This window comes from Carassius carassius, chromosome 34, assembly GCF_963082965.1.
Source record: "Carassius carassius chromosome 34, fCarCar2.1, whole genome shotgun sequence".
NCBI classification, from domain to species: domain Eukaryota; kingdom Metazoa; phylum Chordata; class Actinopteri; order Cypriniformes; family Cyprinidae; genus Carassius; species Carassius carassius.
Genome location: NC_081788.1, coordinates 14133321 through 14154473, shown reverse-complemented (window position 1 = coordinate 14154473; position 21153 = coordinate 14133321). Strand labels below are relative to the sequence as shown.

The 21153-nt window shown below is 35.4% G+C and overlaps 1 protein-coding gene across 1 annotated transcript in view; it reads right to left on the bottom strand.

Moving 5' to 3' along the window:
* The window catches only part of LOC132114442 (importin-11), a 146488-nt gene that overhangs the window by 43160 nt on the left and 82175 nt on the right, over nt 1-21153 (bottom strand). The window contains exons 20-22 of the mRNA XM_059522565.1: nt 19962-20075; nt 15397-15512; nt 10821-10897 (exon numbers count right to left, since the gene is read on the bottom strand). Of these exons, the coding sequence (XP_059378548.1) occupies nt 10821-10897; nt 15397-15512; nt 19962-20075 (307 nt within the window). The remainder of the gene's footprint in view (nt 1-10820; nt 10898-15396; nt 15513-19961; nt 20076-21153) is intronic.

Below are 21153 nucleotides of genomic sequence, written 5' to 3'. Positions count from 1 at the left end.
ATGAATATTTATGATATCAGAAGAACGGCAGCTCTGCTCAGCCTCTAGAGCACCGAAACAAGTGCGTCATGAACACTGTTATTATACAGAGGGGAAAAATGAGCTGAAGAACAGAATAAAGATGGAGGGGGAAAAAAGAACTTCAGTCTGTAACAAGGCTCATACTTACAAACCTGCTATTTCATAATTAGTCAGCAGGTATTTTCAGGCTACGTGTAAACAAATCTGATTTAATGTATGTGCTGATACAATGAATATACGTGGAGTGACTGATGTTATTTCCATCAAAGTGATGTCAATAAAGCCATAGACAACAGAACTCATGGCTGATTCTTCACTTACGGCCACTTTTGGCCAAGTAGACAAATAAATCCGGTTAAAACACACTCAGATTCATTTATTTGTCTACTGACAATGTCCAATAGTTGATGTACATACATCTCTGGTGACATATTTTTCAAAATTTCCAATATAATGAAAAAATCATTTCCATCATATTTCAAATTATACTGCATTTACTAGCATGCTGTGGTGGAGCGTGTATAAATAAATAAAAATTCACTTGTGTTCTTAATCTTGTGAGAGCTAATTTCAAAAAATATTCCTCCATTCTTCATTAGTGTGGTGGAAATGACAACTGCGGGACAGTTTTTTAAAGGTTGATAAATCATCACCACACAATACATACTGAAAATGTTATTTGTTTTTGCATTGCCTTAAATTGAAAAAAGCACCTTCATATAAATCAGCAGAACACCAAACAATCATAATATCTCTTCTCACAGCCATTACTTTTTGTGAAGACGCCTTGGTGAACCAAGAATTCTGAGTATAACAAAATATTTTTAAATCTGCGTTAAATCGATTACTGATGCCATGGCAGGAATATTTACACCACTAATAAAGCTCTGCTGTCACAAATCGAGAAGTTCATTACTTTCCTGAAAACCTCATTAAGCCAAGTGTCAACATTTCAGTAGCCCACATGGTGTTAAAGCCTATAATGGAACATATACTGATGTCATGTCATTTAGCAGGTCTGGTAGCACTTAATAAATTAGCCCAACCAACCTGTGCAGCACCATTCAGGGTACACTATATATTACAATTAATACCAAATATACCTTGTTAACAGCGCTGTCATTTTCATCCCTTTCAAAACGTATATTTTGATCAAATTCTTTTTTACAAAAAAATCTGACAGCACAGCGTGAGGTCACAACAATGGCACTCATATAAATCAAAATAAAGCCACTTTTCAGGCAAACACAATCATTATGTCTGCACTGTCATTACTGGAGTTTATGTAAAACTGCCTTGGAAGACCATAAAAGGTCAATCTGAGTATTATAAAAAAAAAGGGGGTTAGAAAAAAAAGCTAGGATCCTCTGAAATCTATTACTGATACCACAGGGAACTGTTAAATAAATTATTTGTGGAGCTTGTATTCAAATCCATGTTTAAGCATAATTAGCTGGGAATTCTTGGACTAATGCAGTCAGACTGAATTATGAGCTAATCCTGCTGTGACTAAACCCTGCACCCTCTGAGAATATAATGACCAGGCCATTGAGGCATGATTATACTGCTATACAGCTACTTCAAATCTTCAGTTTTAGGCTGTATAAGCAATATGAATGGCAATAAAATAGCCTTAACTATAAAATTATTTTGAAAGTGCTTTAAATATTAAGGTAAATGCATGACAATACTGCAAAATAAAAATAAATAAAAAATATAATTTTTTTATAAAATAAAAAAACTTCAGTTTAACAAATAGTATAAAAGTACATTTACAGATACTTTTAATGAATGTACATTAACAAAGAGAAAATGAACCGGTAATTATATATGAGCCAATCTAGATTTCACACCAAGTGTGAGCGGCATTTTTAATTTTTTTGGCGTGCATGAGCGCGTGAGCGTCAAGCATGAGCGTCGCGTGAGCAGCAGTGAAGCGGGGGTTTCAGTGCGGGTCTAAAATATAGATGTGAATCATTACCTTAATTTTTTTTTATTGGATGAAACACTTTGCATCTTTGTTTTATTCGCACCAACATTATTTGATTTTAACATTGGAATAATATTTATATAGCATAGTTTTATTTAGTCTCACTGGTAAAGACCTCGTTTTAAATTTAAAACCAAATTTAAAAACTAAAATGCTGAATGACTGTTGATTGTGGTGTTTGGATTGTAGAACTATGCAGTTATTGCCTTTAATTTCACATGGTTACAGTTAATCTTTTAATTTAAGACCAGTTCTATGTAGTTTCAACCCAGTTCAAAAACAAAAGCTAAATGCTGATGTCTGTCCCATCTATGTTTGTATTGAATCTAGGCTACTTACTGTGCAGTTACTGCCGTAAATTTCAGATGGTTACGGTTATTGTTTTCAATTGCCAAAAGGTAGTTTAGCCTATTAAATACCAAATAAACATCTTGTTTATGCACACTTCCCTTCTTTCCTGTTTGTTGCTTAAAGATTTAAAAAAAAAAATCGGAAATTGATATCGGAAACGGCCATGAAAAATCATGATCGTGCATCCCTATGGAGTATATACATAAGAAATTTGTAGAAATCGTATTGACAGCTTCTGTAAATACTGTATTCTGTGGGTTTTGCACTCGTGTTCACTTATGATTGACATGGCAAACTTGCAACTTTTATTTTCAATTCTTCTGTTACAGAAACGGTGCTATAGAAACAGTAAATAAACAAGATCTTCACGTGGACATTATAATATCTTATAGTGAGCTCACCGCGTGGGCATGGTCGCATTAGATATAATGATGGGAGACATGAAAGACTCAATCGCTTGGTTTCATATAGATTACTTTATCACAATATTTGTTTTCAAAAAGACTTGCTTAGTTTAAAAATGCTATGTCAAGCTGTCTATAGATATTTCTCTCGTCTCTGAGTATTTGTGTTCTCACATGTCTCTTTGTTGAGCATTTGCTGAGTTACAGTTCATTTTAATGACGTGGTTCTAAATGAATATTATGCAGACCAAGGTTGCAGACAGTGCACTTCATTTGATTTCTTTACTTTATAATGCACAAAGATTTGTGGTTATTATGTGTGCATACAAATAAAAGTAAACCCTTTACAGATTCGATTGATGTATTGCTCCTATCTATAGGATCAAAACTGAAAGTGTAATTTAAGTTATTTTCAGTGTTATCAGGAGAAGATGCCACAAAATGTGCATCAGCATTTGTCGACCCCAGAGGGTTAAAATGAATGAATTCAAAGATCTGTATCTAATTTTTAAACAAACTTGAGGATGGGAAAGTGACTACATAAATAATTACTAAAGCATGGAATGTTGTAAAACTTTTCGACTTTACTAATCATGATCAATCCATATATCATTGCCACAGATAAGATTTTTTTTTTTAAATAAAGAAGAGAACAACAAAAAGAATAAGGAAGAGTGCTCAAATTTGTTATATTATAACCATTAAGAAAAGCTGAAAAAAGTAGAGGAATTCCAAGAGGAAAAAAGTGCTTATTATGATTCTGTGACCATTTAAATATGTAGGGACAGTGATGGACAGATACAAGGTCTTGCTTGTGCACCGAAGTGGGAAACAAATCTCATAATTTCATCCCCTGTGCCAGATAGCATCCTTTTAATATTCAGCCATTGTTCCTTGCTCCATTAAGACATTTAAGAGCTAATCTGAGGCCTTCAGAATTGTTAAATGTTCAAGAGTACTACAGACGGCCAAAGGCCAAGCTCATAGCGCCAAGAGACATGAAAAAAACAAAAAAAAAAAACAAGATTCAGCTGAACAGATGTGTGCAGGGCATCGCTAATGAATTTATATGTGGAGAAAAAAAAATATAAATACAATAAACTATAAATCTCACATGGCTGCCATTCTTTTTCAAAGGCATCAAATCACAAGCAACATATAACCTCTCAAAGCAGCAACCCCACCTCAGTGGATTTTTGTCATTTCAATTACTTTTTAAAAAGGTCGCATGCCAGCTATAGCTTGAGACAATGAACCAAAAGAGGAGTAAAAACATTACCTTAACAAAATGAAATATCACTGAAATCAATGTTCACATGAAGAAATGTCAGGTTTTAAGATTTGTATAGTCGATATGAAGCCACTTTTCTAAAAGAAACTCAAACAAGCTAATGGATAGGCATTTTGCCAACAATTTAACAGCAGGCCAAAGGCTTCACATATGCTTTTACAGAGGTGATGATAATGCAACAATTTAACTGCAGTAGCGAATTACATGTACCCTGTGAAGAGCCCTACCTGTGTGCAAAAGACATCTTTTGTGGAGAAAATTATGTTAATAATCTGTATTTCAATATGTATGAACGACGTGACACTCTCAGTCGTTTCCTTGCTGGTGCCATTACGCACAAGTGTTGAAACCACAAAATACATTTTTATTTTTTTCATGAAAAGCTACAAGGCATAAAAAGTTCTGCCTTTTTTATATTCTTCTATGCATAATTTACGCGCTTATTCAACTGATAAGGAACACCGTAATCCTTTTATTCTCAGAAAAGAAATCTTTTATATAAAAGAAAAAAACCTGCTCTGTTTTATACTATTTCTTGTAGTAGGATACCAAAGTGATCCAGATGGTGCCATCGCTGTTATGATGATTATGAACTTCTTTCCCCCCATTATTGATATTTTTCCCACCAGTAGTCTATTCTATTCAATCAGTTATGAACATTTTTGCATTTAGATACAGAAGAACTTGTCTGTTGAATATACAAATGAACAAACAAAAAATCTGGATCTCCATGTCTGCCATACAACTGTTCCTGCTCATCTCCAGCCTGGATCTCTTCTCTCCACTTTTCCTAATTGCAGATAAATTTTTGATAGGGATCAAACTGTAACACCGTTTGTCCCAACCAGATGTGACGCGATAAAAAGTATCTTTTCCATGTAGTTTTTGTCCTAACCACCCACGACACGAGACAATAAGCGGCGAGGAATTCTATTTTAGAAATGATTTTTATTTTCTGCGATGTCGCGGCAGGAACAACATACAAAAAATATGACAATGATATTCTCAGGTAATGATTACGTGCTTTATTCAATGTTAAAAGTGTCTAATGTGAGTTTGAATATTATTTACGTGATCTTTACAGCCATAGTGAAAGTAACAATAGATATTTTACCTCATATCTTAAAAATAAATTAGGCTTAAGCAAACTTACATTAAAACTGTGTACTCACTGTGAACCAGCATCCATAAAAATGCTATGACTCACTCAAAACTGTTCAGTCCATTCACATTTGAATCGATCTATTTTCAATGTCCACTTTTCTTTATTTCACACTTGCCATTTTTTTTCGGTCACATCGTATCTACACTGGACGTGACAAAGCATTGCAAATCATTTGAACTTTGTGTCAGCATTTCATAAATAGAACGCGTTTTTCTGTCGGGGATTTGTCGCACCGCATCCAGTGTAGACATCATCACTGATTACCACTGAACCCGTAAACCGTGTTTTTCCAACCTTCTACCTGTGAAAGTGCACTGCAACAGCAATCAAACCCATGACTTCCCATCCGTAAACTCGCACTAGATCGATGTACTCTGACGTCACTTAGCCCACGAAACAACAATGGCAGCCCCAACGGATGCGGTGTTTATGCAAGTGGTAAACGGTGAGAAATAGATTTTAGGACAATATAACGTTGCAATCAAATTAGTAATCTAGCTACCGCAATTCCTTGCACTCAGGCAGTTTGAGGTGACTTGCCTGGAACACTACAATGTCGTGAGTCTTTGGTTTGAAGTCGTGACTTATGGGCTCAAAAACCTGCCTGGAATGAAGCATAAATTCTATTGTATTTTGTTGGGCCGCACCATGCTGCTCTCGTCCGGTGTAGACACAGTGTAAGTTAATGTTGCTTTATGATGCTGGGTTTGAATTTTCATGTCACATTATTTGAAATTAGCACTGGCCAAATATTTTTCAATATTTAAGTGCATCCTCAGCAGTTTCAAGTGAGACAGACTAAAACTTTGGCAGTTGAGGAATATTCTTTCTCCTCGGCAGAAAATCAGTCAAAGGGTCGTTGAAATATCCATGAGGTGAAGTTAAATTTGTTTGAGAAAATCTATGGGCTTTTACTGCTGGAAAAAAGAAAAAGAAAAAGAAAAAGAAAGAAAGAAAAAAAAAAGAATTCGGTAAACATTTCTACTGCAGGGCCTGATCAAACAGGGTGGAAAGAAGAGACAATTCCAGTGCTGTCAAGATCATCAACCGCTGCCATCAGTAACAGTGTAATAACTCACCACAGAAACATATTTCTTGAAAAAGCAAATGACTTTTATGCCACTGTGAACTACTGTAAGTAAAGCAAACAGGCTTGGGCATCAGCCCGATGGCATTTCAGACATTCACTCGCTCTACTGTAATAGTCACACAAACATGCAAAATTTTCTTAGGTTAAACGATGGCATTTAAAAGGCAAATCTATTATGGGATACTTAGTTTACTTATGGGATTTCTGTTGTGTTTCATGTTACGCATGGTGACCTCATTCTTTGGAGTAGGAGTTTTTACACTGCTAATGAAGCTTTGTTGTGACAAATAGAGAAGTTCATTACATTTCTGAAAATCTTATTAAACCAAGTGTCAACGTTTCCATTATTGGCTCTAACCTCCATATGGGCTACAGGAAAAGTCATTGAACTCTTGTAACTTTGCAGTTTAATAGCACAGAGTAAATGTGTAAAGCACCAAGTCAACCCACTGAATAATGCCATTCAGATTATCTCGGTATACTAGCTAATATCAAATGTGTTCTTAGAGTGCTGAGTAGAAGCAAAGTGAGTAGCATTTCGACTTGTTTACAAATATTTTTATAGCAGCCCAGCTGTTCAAAACAGGATAGCATTCCCAGTAAAAAATAAAATCATTGCTTCAGCATGTTGAGTAGTACTTATAAAAGCCAAACTTTTATATATAAAAGCCAAACTGTCAGTGCTAAAATATTCACTGTTTAAACAGTAAAAAGTAAATATAACAGGGTTTGCAGAAAATTCTTAAATTGCTTGAATTTAACTTTTAGAAATTTTAAAGGCTAGAAGAAAAAAAAGGCATATGTGGTTTACGTGCACAAGATGAAAAAAAAACTTAGTAGAAGCAACAATAACAAACATTTGAAAATCTCTGATACAAGATATATCTGATAAAGTTATTCAGGTTCAACATTTTCTTTAAGTTCAGCTGAAGCTTTAATAATAGGCCTAAATGCTGTTAACTGTTTTATGGGTGTTGCATTTATTTAGCCTACTCTGTAGCAGTTGAACGTCTATATAATATTATTTTAGTGTTTCTTTAGTTTATATATATTTTTTTCTTAGTCTGTATTTATTCTGTACAGTTTATATATCACTGTAATGGCTATATTATATATACACGTTTAAATTTTTTCATTGAAATTTAATATATATATATATATATATAATTCAGTTTCCTGTAGCTCAATATATAAATAAATATAAATAAATCTGCCAAAAGCCAAAATCTGCTACATAAATGTAAATCCTTCTATGAAGGACAGAAGGGATGTGATAAAAGTTCTTGGTTCTGTATAACATGTGGGAAAAAGTCATTGTAAGTCCCGGATTTTCATAAAGAGGTGTCTGTATAAACCCTGATGTAAAAATGTTTGTTAACATGATTTTAGTGTGGAAAGTCACTTATAAATGTGTAAAATTATATGCAATTGTACTTATATTTTCTCTATGACAATGCAATGCTACAAATGGTTAAAAAAAAGGTAAACATTTTTGTAAACAACTACAGCTGAAATAATACACAAGTTTTAACAGAAGTGGTTTTTGCCTCACATTTCTGCTTTTAAATCTTCTTGGTTTACTTTAATGTTGACCTCAACTACTTTAAAATACGAGAAGCTCATTTTCTAGACTGTGATAAGTGATCACGGATGAACCAATTTCCACATTTAAACGCTAAATGTACAACTAAAGCCATTTCACTGTAACAGGGAGCAAATGGGAGTGCCACACTAAACCAGCTTAGCATCACACTCCAGATTCACAGAAAGACAGTAGTGTAACCAGCAGGAGGGATGTGCCAGGAGCTTCTCATCCCAGACTTCAGCAGGTAAAGAGCTGTGAGCAGTGAGAGACCTGCTCCCCTGTCGAATAGTGCTAAGAACATAGAGTAGCATCAGATGATGAGGTTTTTATCAATCTGGCAGATAAGCTGGCCTGAATGCTGCGCTGTGATTGCAAGAGTGCTGGAGACAAGCAGAAACCTTTTCTGTTTCACATTCTCTTCTCAGGGAGTTTTTTTTTTTTTTTTCTTGTCCCACTTCACATTTTTAAGAGATACAGCTATGAATAGAAAATTGATTGTTGATTGAGGCACAAATTTAAGTATTTTATTTAATTTTTTTTACATCCTATATGACATTTAGTGGTTACTGGTTACTGAGTCGATGCTATAGAATCAGTGTTGGATGTAACGTGTTACTAAGTAACAGTGCAGCATTACTTTTTTTCCTAATTCACAGAGAAACCTTAAATACTCAGATACAGATAAATCTAAAATCAATCGAATCTAAAAAGGGCCTACTTTTATTTGTGTTCACTGACAATAACAACAAAACATTCTGCTTATGCAAAATAAAAAACAAACAGGGTGCACTTTCTGCAGTCTAGGTCTCCATGAGCAACTTTCTACGCATCACAAACTCAGCGAATATTTGACTCAGACACATGAGAAATATGTCTATAGAAAGCTTTTGTCTACTTTTTAACAAATTCAATTAGAAAACGAATATTCTCTGATTATGTAATCCGTATGAAACTAAAGCAAGGTACAGTGTCTTTCCCGTATCTGAGCTTGAAGTGTCTAATTTTAACTGAACGAATATTACTTGATTATGTAATCCATATGAAACTAAAGCGAGGTCATATGAAGAGGTTTATAGGGATTTTAAGATGCAACCTAATTAGCGATTTGAATAAGTTCCTGTTGAGTAACTAAGTTATTTTTCAGAGTAATTAGTAATTATTAAAGTAATTTAAATAAAATATCGATGATGTATTCAGTAATAGTAAATAATTACTTTTTGAAAGTAACTTACCCAACACTGTATAGAATGATGTGGTATATCAAGTTTGTAATAACATACTGGTACTTTCTAGTACCTCATTCCAATCCATAGAGAAATTATTTTATTTTTTTTCCCAACAAGCTCTCCAAAGAATGGAAGAAAGAGACTGAGTCTTAACAGGCCCTTGTGCAAATATTACAATCAGCACCTGAAAGAGACTAAGATAGGAGAAATGAGTATGCAAATGGAAAAATGGCTTCAATCAGCTGCCCCTCTTTGCATTTCAGTGTGTCGGCAGATGCTTTAATGAAATGCTTTCTCTTATTCTCTCTCGTACTGACCTCTACCAACCCTCGACTCTGAAGGCTATGCATCTTTCCGGCCATCTGAGGTTATGAGAGGTGTTGGCCTTACGCTAAAAGGACTCCTCTCGAGTGAACAATTCTGTGTGACACTTCCCAGAGGCTAGGAGGTGGTGATGCATATTTAATTACAGTGCCCCAATCAAACCGTTAATTATCTAATTCTAATACAACCACAGGGAAGCAATACCTCTGTAAATCATTGTATTCACTTCTGAGAAACAGTCCTATTACAACCAAAATAACATTTAAGTGAATTAAAAATACAAGCAAGAGACAACCACTAAAAGGATCTGGCTGAGCAGAATAAAGAGCTCAACAACTACCGACCAGAATATGAAATTGCCTTCTGCTCAGTTAATTGAATAACACAGTCACGAATAAAAGTAGTACATCATTTGTACTAGCTGCTGTCTGACAATCAAACTGACTTTAAATTTTGAAAAACCAATTTCATTAAAGGATTAAGGTCAACTTAGTTAATATACAGCCAAAATGAAGTGAGAAAATTGAAGAGGATGAATTAAGTTCTGATTTGTAAATTCAACAGAAAAAAAATCAGTGAAATGCATTTCAAGGCCATACAACAGTAAAAATGCCTTTTTGGACGATGCGTATTTTATTATTTCTTTTAAATGCAAACTTGAAAAGGCAACTATATTCTAGAAGATCCTTAGATAAAAACTGATAAATCTATCATCTTTTTATCACCCTCATGTTGTTCCTATTTTGTATGATTTTTTCTTTTATATTCCATGTAAGAAATAATAATTCTGTCTACAAGCTTCAAAAGTGCCATAAATAGTGGCCACTGGATAAACTGGATCTCACTACTTCTCTTATGAACAAACATAGGAAAACAATGGCAGATGATACAATTTCAGTGAATGACAAATTTCAGTCTGCTCTTCTGACAAACCTTCAGAAGATTTGGAATATAGTGAGGAATATAGGTTGTATGAACCACTTTCATGTTACTTTAATGGAACTTTCGCGTTCTTTTGGCGCTTAACCACTTAAATCCTTATATACCTCCATTAAAAATTAAAAAGAGTGGCCAGGAAGTGTTTTTACTTTTTGTGATCCAGAAAAAAAATGAAAATAATCTTTTTTTTATATAGTTTGCAATGCAAATGGATGAGAAAAAAATACAGACAATTAATGGAAAAAAATACTGTTTAAAAATGATTAAAAAAATTGGGTCAAACAAAAATTTAACTGACAGGATTAATTCAGTTAGAAAAGCCTTTGACCTGCATTTCAAGGCATGTCCATTGGACAGTTAAATTGGCACTAGCTTTCACCTTGATCTTTAATTAAAAAAGGAAAGTGTACACTTAGAAAGAGCCAACTACCTACCAAGTAGGGCAGACATATTTTGGAAGATCCTCAGGAGCTCAGGGGTGATGGCCGGGCTGTTCTCTAAAGTCACCAACCTGCATGAAGAGAAAGATCATGCCATTAGAACAGCCTTCATTTAATATACAATACCATTTTTCAATATGTTGCTTGGTCATCATCAAAAAATCCTACAAATGACAGTAACATTACAACGAAAGAACTATGCTTTTAGTGTCCATGGAAACACTTTAATTCATAAAAAAGGCCTGCTTCAAGCCAAATATCTTCAATCTTTAAACAAAACAGGTGATTTTTAATAAAAGCATTCGAGAAAATAAATGGATACTGCTAAATTTGCTGAAGCTATTTTTGATCCAGAGGCTACAGAGGAGTCTTTGTGCAGGTCAGGTTTTTGTACAGAGCTACTCTCTTTGTCTTGATACAAGAGAGATAGAGTGACTCAGAGAAAATGATAAATGGACAGCGGGGAAGAACAACAAACCCTAGAGAGAGAGAGAGAGAGAGAGAGAGACAGACTGAAGCCTTGAACTCGAAGGGGCAAATAAACCCTCTTCAAGGAGGGGGCAGAGAGAATGAGAAGACTGACAGAACGGAGAGAAAAGAAATTTACCCAGAAAGTAGATTAAGATGGAGAGTGTATACATTCCAGCGCTGGAGAAGGTATCTGTGGTAAATACTAAGCAGCATTGAGCTTATCACAGACAATATCGATTAGTATGTAGGACATGCGGTTTAAACCTGGAGCTGAAGATAAATTAATTTATGTATAAGATTTCTCCTGACTCAACATCGTCTTGTCTCTTGACAGCATGGCTAAGTGTAATGTTTGGCACTTATATAAAAAAGGGTTGGCTCCGTTCCTCTGAGGCACGACTCCAATGATTCATGCTATCATTCGCATCTGGACAGGCAATTTGTCACACAAATCTTTTAAGCATTACGTGTGTCAGTGGCTGACAGGACAAAGCATCTGACAGGATGGACAGAGCCACTGGGATCCCATTTAGATTGAGGGCAGTTAATTCCACTGCAATGCTTTAGCTGTATTTCTGAGGTTAGGAATTATCTGAACAAAGATGACAAACGAAATGTGACACCCACAGCCTCAGTCATGCCATTAAAAAGTCAATAAATTGGGTAAATCTCAACCTATTTAATGGTTAAGTAATTTTCTACATCTAAATGTTTTGTTAATATGAAAGTGTGATTTTTTTATTTACAGTTATATGCCATTCAGAATTGAATTAAGGATCTTTTTTGACAAACAAATGAAAAAGTAAAAACTGTAATATTACGCCAGTCTTCAGAGTCACATGATCCTTAAGAAATCATTCAAAATTGCTGATTTTCTGTTTAAACATTATCATCAATGCTGAAATTAGAAATTAGAATAAAATTTGCCTCCAGAAGGATATACTGTCATTTCTTCCTCAACGGTCAAAAAAGTGAGCATTTTATTAGATATAAATTTCAAAGATGCTATCTCACATTACAAAAACAGCCTTCTTCCACCTTAGAAACATCACCATGCTACGAAACATGTTACCCGTTTCTGATGCGGAAAAGCTAGTTCATTCATTCACGACCTCTGGACTGGATTTCTGTGACGCGCTTCTAGGTGTCCGTCCTCCATCTTTAATAATAAACAGCTACTGCTACTCCAAAATAAAGCTGCTAGAGTTATTACCAGGACACTTCATCTGTAGTCAGTAGTACACTTTATTTCCCAGAAATTTATTTGAATTGCAAATTCATCTTTGTTTTCATTCCAATTCTAATTAAAATTTTACTTCTAGAGAAGGTGTGGCTAATTCAATTCTTATTTATAGCGATGTCCTAGGCATCAACAGTATGCCATCAGGCAACCTTCTTGTACAACTGTGAGCAGCAAGTTAGAAGTATGAAGAGAGCTGACAGAAAGCTGGAAATTTGTCTTCTTATGTTCACCACAGTGGCCAGCTGCAGAGTTGAACTCACGGCACAAACGTGATGCGTGCTCATGTTCGTTATTTCCAATGTAGGCGCGGTATATGCGCTCATAATGGCAGCGAAGCGGTCGCGACGCGCATGCGGTGTGATGCGGTCGTGACCAGCTAATTTTTTCCAGGTGCGTCCGCACCGCATCGAGTTAAAAACATCTCAACTTTTCAGAGAGCCGCAAGCGCACCGCAGGTCATGTGACAATAACTAACCAATCAGCTTCATCCTTTCCCGTAACAACGTAGAAAGCTCAGCCAAAATGAAGGAACAGCCGACCATAGCTATATATGGATTGCCATTTTGAAATAAATTTAGTAGCAGAGCTACTGCAAGCGATTTTCAGTGCTGCAAAAATCCATTTATCCTTTGCTGAAATTTCCGCGTCTTCATGGAAAGAGCAGGTCATGGTTGCTTAGCAACAGCAGAGGCCTCAAGAGTGCAACTGCCCGAGCGCTTTGGAGAAGGAGAAAGCGGCGCGCCTAGCGTTTTCCACACGTTTTTAGGCGCGATATGTGAACGGCCCCTTATTCTGTGCTGAGCGGTGTTGAGTGCAGGGGTAAAAAAGCCACGAGTCATGTGGTTTTTGGAGCATTTTTTGACAGATCTGAACTTTTTACGCACTATGGTGCATTAAACATGATGTCAAATACATACAGGGTCTTTAGGGAAATGAAAACAATCTCTTGAGTTTGAAAAAAGTCACATATCAACAATTCCTCTGTTCAAGAACAACAAAGATATTTCACTTGATCACTTTAAAAAAGAAAAAGGAAATTGTAAAATGTAATACAAAATAAATTAAAATAAAAAATAGCCTCATAGGGCATATAACAGAATTCGATTTCAACCAGCGCAGAGGAAGCTAGTTAAACCAACATGTTATGAAATGAGATGAGATAAAACCACCTCCTCCAGTGAATTGAGATTCCAGATATGGGATCCCATTTATATATATTATTTACAAAGACATATAGATAGAATAAAATTGTGACAGTATAAGGATATGGACAGCAGGCACTATAAGAAGTATAGATGCAGAAAAACTGAGAATGTGAAACAAAGAGAGTATTATAGTAAAGCAAGGAATACAGAGACATAAGTGAGAATATAATGTAAAAGTTTTTACCAAAGGTGTGTCTTCTGATGTATTGATCTAGCAGTCTTAAGTGTCAATTTATACATCATATGAAAACTGAATAAATAAGCTTTCCATTGATGTATGGTTTTATTAGGATCCAACATATTTGGAGGGTGCAAAAAAAAAATCGCCTTTGACGTTGTCTAAATGAAGTCTTAGCATTGCATATTAGTAACCAAAAATTAAGTTTTACTATATTAACAGTAGGGAATTTACAAAATATCTTCATAGAACATGATCTTTACTTCTACTGATTTTTGGCATAAAAGAAAAATCAATCATTTTGACCCATACAATGTTTTTTTGGCTATTGCTAAAAATATACCCCAGAGACTGGTTTTGTGGTCCAGGGTCACAAATGTGGTCTTTTCAATCACTACCAAATGCAATTGTCCATTATTGTGAACTATAATGCTAATAATTTGCTATTTTTGTTTTTTTTTGTTTTATTTTAAAATACTCCATGTATAAGAAAAACAGATATGAGGCTGAATCACCCATTTAAACAACATCTGGTAGGAGTTAGTGCCAAGAGTGTTTGAACAGTTTTAAACACAGAAAATGGAGTAAGTTCATCTAAAAGCATATAATTAAAGTCTACTGTTTTTCACAGTCCCCATCTGATGTTCAGCCCTGGGTAAAGCAAAGAAAACTACACTTTACCTCACATTTGCAAAACAAAGCAACATAATGGATCTCATTGTGGAGATGGAAAAACAAAGTTCTGTATGTCCTGTAGAATAAAGATTTAAAGGCAAAAGAAAAGGCACGTGAGGCAGTTTCCTCTGCATTTTGTGTATAGGGCAAGTTTTGTGTCTATGAAACATTGTATTAACTGTACTGTGGACAATGCCACTTTCACAGTTACAATGCTACAAAATAAATCACAATGCTAAAAAAGCCTTTCAGTGACAGCATTTCGATTTTAAAGCAATATAATAGAGAACCAATTGTTGTACAAGCTGTGGATAAGTTATGCACTGCAAACATGTCTTATGTGAAAGCACAAAGACTGTGTGCGGCTTCAGCATATAGCATATGATAACCACCAAAACAAAAAAGTTGTTCTGGAAATCTCTGTACTATGAAATGACAGACAGACATTTGGAAGAAGTCACCACATCAAAAATGTCTCAGACTCTCGTTTTCTCATTTGGGAAGCTTTTTAAAGACTATTAAATGTACACTGACACTTGTTAGCCTAATTTCTTTCACTATACATTCCAAAAATTTTCAACAGAGTTTTGAAAACATATTAATATGACACCACAATTCATATTGGTCTACAAAACCCAGTTCGACCATTAAAGCCTAAATCTTTAATCCTATTCGGTCAGTCAGGTGCACAAATACTTTTGACTGGAAATGTACAAAAGGCATAAGGACCTAAAGATTGAGTTGAAACATTTATTCCTAGGATAAACCTTTGGCTCAGATACACTCTTGGAGACTTACCATAGTTCCAGACCGTCTTCCAGCAGGTAAACGTGAGGGGGCTGTGAAACATCTGTGCTGAGCTGGATAACAGGCAGGAGGAAGGGATACAGATTCTTGCTTTCCGCTCCCAGGCCCTGAACAACACAAAAACATTTCAACCCATCAAACCCGAGCAAGGGAAAACTAATCACTCAACTTTTCAGAATAAAATTTAACAAGCTCTGGCTTCTCTGACAAGGGTTTTAAAATCCCTGAACATTAGCTCTATTATACAGTCCTGCCGAAACAAACAGGTTGTACGATGAAAAAAGTTTGTAAAAAAAATTGTATTCAGATAAAAGTGTGATAACAGGTTGTCAAGAGAATTTCAAGGGAATGCTGCCAAAATGAGTTTCCCTCTATCTTACAGTCAAGCACAAAAAACATAATTTTCGCACTGAATATCAGCAGGTGTGATAGTCAAATTTTCCATGCTCTCTAGAACGGGAACCTCAGGAATACACCAGCAGCCATGTGTTTTCTGGGTTCATTCAAGGGCCTGGTCTTGAGAGCAGCCTTGCTCTCCCCTGGGTGAGATACATCCACTCAGCCTCTGACTGATGAGGGCTCATCACAAAGACCACCGGCAAAGGGCATGACTGCCTTCGACAGTCTGCTGATTCTGAGCGGTCCATCAGAACCACAGATGGAAAGCCCCAGGGGCTCAGAGACGATAGAGCTGCATTATCCACAGGATCCAGGTGAAGGTTTGTAACTGTCAATGGGCCAATGATGAAAAACAACAAACAAAATCCAAGGACACCCACTGCAGACACCAGGAGTCATAACTTGGCAACATGACAAGGTGTTGAGCAATGGTAGTTTGGAAAGTTGAGTTTTTTTTGTCATGTGTCTGGATGTTTTACTATCTAGCTTGTAGTAATTTGAACGATGACACCTTGTCCTAACCAGATATGACTCAAAGCATCAAGCTATAAAAGCTGGCTTTCATTTAAAGCTCAGGTTTCTGGTTAAAAATCATGCAAAATGAGAGTAATCTTGTTTGGACACGATTACAAAATGAAAACCAGCATTTATTATTAAAACGGTAGTACAACAAGCACCAACATCGTATATTTTACTACTGACAAAAAAATATGATTCTATTACTATTTTATTATATAACTATAAACATTTACACAATTTGGTAATATTTTTACTTTTTATTCATTAAAGAATTGAGAATATGATTTTTTTAGTTTTTTTTATTTATTTTTTTTACATTAAGTGACATTTTCACATAATAATGATAAAGACTGTTGTGATTTAAGGAAATGAGAAAACAATTGTTTTGTTCCTATTTAAATTAGTAATTAGAATTTTTTTCACACTGTATTTATTATATTTTTCCGCGTTTCAGTAATAAGAATAAAAATTAGTTTTCACACAATGGTAATGAGTCCCCCCCCCCACAATATGGCAATGAGATTTCACATTATCGTAATGAGAATGAGATTTTTCTACAATAGAGAAGAATTCGATGTTCACAAAGGCATACTAACACTCAACAAACTTAAAATGTTAAGTTATTTTTATTATTATACTATATTATATTGCTGCTGTGCCTAAAAACTGCCCACTATGGTTGTGCAAATAGACGATAGTATCGTGTATCGACAATAGTCAGAGATAGACAGCAGCAGATTTATTTGTCAATAGTCAAGATGATATTAGGCTCGTTCTCCTCTTAATGTATCAAATTATTATTACCGTATTTTCCTGACTGTACGTCACATTTTTTTTTCATAGTTTGGCTGGTCCTGCGACTTATAGTCAGGTGCGACTTAATCAAAATTAATTTGACATGAACCAAAAGAAATGAACCAAGAGAAAACATTACCGTCTACAGCCGCAAGAGGGCGCAATATTTCACTTCAGCACAGCAGTTCATACACGCACAAATGAGGATGAGAGCCTGCAACCAGTGAAGGGGTCTCCAACCACAAACACAGACGTACATAATCTGCTGATAAGGCATTTCATTGCACTTTAAAAAGAAATCTGAGTGACCTATATATGTGCAATATTTTAACCAAACCTGCCATGGGGCGCGCGGTCCAGAGCACTGTATGACTGATGTATCCGTTTAATTTAACTTTACTCCAAATATATGAACATACCTGTTTTGAATACTTTTATATTCAATCTGTTGGTTTATGTCCAATATTTAGTGTTAGTTGATTTTGCAGACCTTTTAGACTGATAACTTCCACGTGCTGATGCGGGAAACTTGACACAGGACGCGCGGTCCTAATAGCGATGTATGACTGTTGTATCCTATTGTATGAACTAGCTGTAATAAATATTTTTCTTTTTGAATACTTTATGTATGTTTGAAAGTATATTATGAAAGTGAAATTGAAGTGATGTGTGGTATGGTGACCCATGCTCGGAATGAGTGCTCTACATTTAACCCATCCAAGTGCACACACACCATGAACACTCATCTGGAGCAGTGGGCAGCCATATTGCTGTGGCTCCCGTGGAGCAGTTGGGGTTTCGGTGCCTTGCTCAAGGGTCTCACCTCAGTCATGTAATTGAAGGTGGAAGAGAGCACTGAACATTTACTCCATCCCACCAACAATTCCTGCCAGACCTGAAACCTGAACCCACAACTTTACAATACGGGTTACAAGTCCGACTCTCTAACCATTAGGCCATGACTTATCAGTGGTGCTTTCTCTTTAAAACCACAAATAGTTATGAAATATCCTGAAAAGTACAGAGAGTCTTCCACTTTCTCACAGGGTGGCTATGCCTCCTGTATAGCATACAGCCATATTCTTGTTTACCAAAGAACAATTCCAGCTGGATTACAAAAATCTCTAGTTTAGTAAAAAATCTTACCAAAGAACACCTCCATCCATAAGAATGGACAATTTTGCAGGCTACGGCATGCACCAAGGCAATTTAGCTTCTGCAGGACAACAAATCATATCCGATTGTGCAGTAAAGAGAGCATCCATTTTGAAGCATCTGCCAAAAATATGCTTTTGGGGATGGACCCATGATAGGGCCATTTAGGGATGATTGACTTTGAATGTTCACTGGTAATATTGTCTCTTCAGCATTCTGTGCCAGACTGGAGGGCAGCAGCTGTGATACCATATGGCTGGCAGAGGAGGCCACAGAAACACAAACAAATGCAAGGTTAATAGCAAACTGTTGATGGCGGGTGGTAAGATACGCACACAATAGATGGTTTCCTTAAGAACCGCTGGCATTTTAATATGCAAATCTAAGGGCTTGAGCAAAAGATAAATACAAAGTAATGAGATCTGGTCAACAAAGCTGGCACAAGTATGCAAATTTCAGCCAAGCCTTGGGCGATCTTTTAGACTGATTTATGTGGCTGTGCTTTACAAGAACTGAAGATGCTGTAATGAAGGGTCTTTAACGCGAGCGAGAAATGTTAATATGCAAGATGTGGTTACTGAAGCACACAGCACTTTCAAAGACAAAGAACAGCTCATTCAAGCTGATGATTACTCAATAATTCTCCTCAAAGGAATCTTTATGCAATTAATTTAAAATGAAACATTAACTCCACGTAATTATAACTGACAATTTGTACACAGAGAATTATGTTTTAATTCTTTTAATAATAGTAATAACTAATAACAATTATAAATAGTTGTTAGTAATAATATTTAATAATTTAAATGTGTCCTAGCTGAAATTCAAAATTTTATAATGTTAATTATAAATACATTTCTTTCATGTTTAAATAATTGTTAATAACAATATATTTAGTAACTATTGTCATTTAAAGTAAATATTAACAATTATTTAATTTAATTATTGTATAATAATTTAATGTTAATAATTATCCAATTAATTTTAGTTATTTGAAGAGTTAATTAGCAAAAAGATAATTCTGTTTTTATTAATATTCATAGTTTTTTATTGTGCATTTAAGTAACTGAAAGTATGTTTTTTTTTTTTTTACATTTAAAGTTTTATTTTTATTTTTTTAGGAAAAGCAGATAATCCTCGATCACTTTTAGTCAGCTTTGACGAAACTTGTTGTTCCTGTATCAGCCAAGTGTTACTCAGTGGAGTTCTCAGTTAAGCCAAACTCAAGACTCCGGATGGTTAAAATGTGAGTGTCACATCTCCTCAGGGGCCAGAGTGACACAGAAACTGCTCCTGATGCACGGAGCAAAAAAAAAAAGCTTGCAGGATCCCATGTGGAGGAAGATGAAGAAGCAGTGGCAATTTTCACATACACCCGTTAACAACAAGCCGCTGTCCGCATGAGTGTACATACACTCACAACAGGAAGGGACGAAGTCATACAAAAATAAAGGTCTTCTGCAAGTATCAGAAAACCAGAGAAGTGCTCAGTAGGGCAGGAGGGCATCTGTTCATATTCACAGATGAAAATAAACAAAATAAATAAAATAAGTCCCCCCAATCGGTAAAGGTGCGCGCATCACGTTCAAGTGAGCACTTGAAACACAGACAGAAAGCTAAACACCCAGACTCGACCGTTTCAAAGGCTCGTTATCGGTTTCATTCTTGGTCCCGTGGGTATGCCGTACCTGTATGAGATGGATGAGGGTAGTGAGAATGGCACAGCGAAGCATGTTGTGTTCTTCAGACTGCTTCCACAGAACAGGAAGGTACTGAACCAAGCAGCCCACGTACGGTCGAATCTAGAAGAGAGGGGAAAACAGTAACCCACTGATCTCAATCGCAAAAGAGCGCACACAAAATAAATGTTTGTTCTAAACTTCAATGTTTCAGACAGGTCAAATTATTAATATACAAACAAGCTGATAAATAAATACTTTTTAAAATAAAGAAAAAATTATAACAATAGTAAGAAAAATAATGATAGTAATAAAAAGTAGTATAAAAAGTAGTAATATCATCATCATCATCAACATTATTACAATATAATTTTTACCCAGTTAGTACAAAATTATGTTTGTTATTTAAGTGATACTGATGGTCACTATCGCAAGAACTTTTTGTGGCAAGTACTACTTCTGTCTGTGTTACAGGTTTCTGTTTATATGCTGCTTATGCAATTTATTCTGCCTTGTGATTTGGAACCTGATTTTATGAAAAATATTCCATGAATTATTCCTATAGATAACATTTGTAATCTCTGTCTAAATCCTCACTCACTTTCTCCAGGTCTATTTTTGCAGTATTGTGTTAAAACTTTATATTCTTTGATTAATATTAGCATCCTTTACTGCTGGAATGCCTCTCAAGCAGGGAACCAATGAAATTCAGAACAATGTAATCAAATTACATCATATTTACATACAAATGTAAAACTCAGTGCTTCCAGTGTTGACTTCTCAATGAGCTTTACTTCACATGTAAATCTCTAACATACTTAACACTTTCTCATTGTAACTGGATGTAGTAGTTTAGTAAACATTACATTTGTGAGTTTTTTTTTTTTTTGGCTGTCAAGCTCCTAGCATTTGTGCTTTATCAGCGTTTTCATCTGCTCAAAGGAAAACACAGTTTAAATATGCTGAAATTATTTTTAGATATTGCAATTGGAAGAGATAAATTTGCAATTGACCATTTTTTATCTTTCGATTTCTTCGGCAGAAACAGGCCTCTCTTAGTATTGCGAATTGAATGATCAGGGACGGCTCCCAAAGGTCTGAATTTACTTCCAAACTATTTCGCCTAGAAAATTCCACGTGGTCTTTTACAATGGGAGAACGAGTTGAGATTTTATTCCATGAGTGACGCAAGCTTTAACAA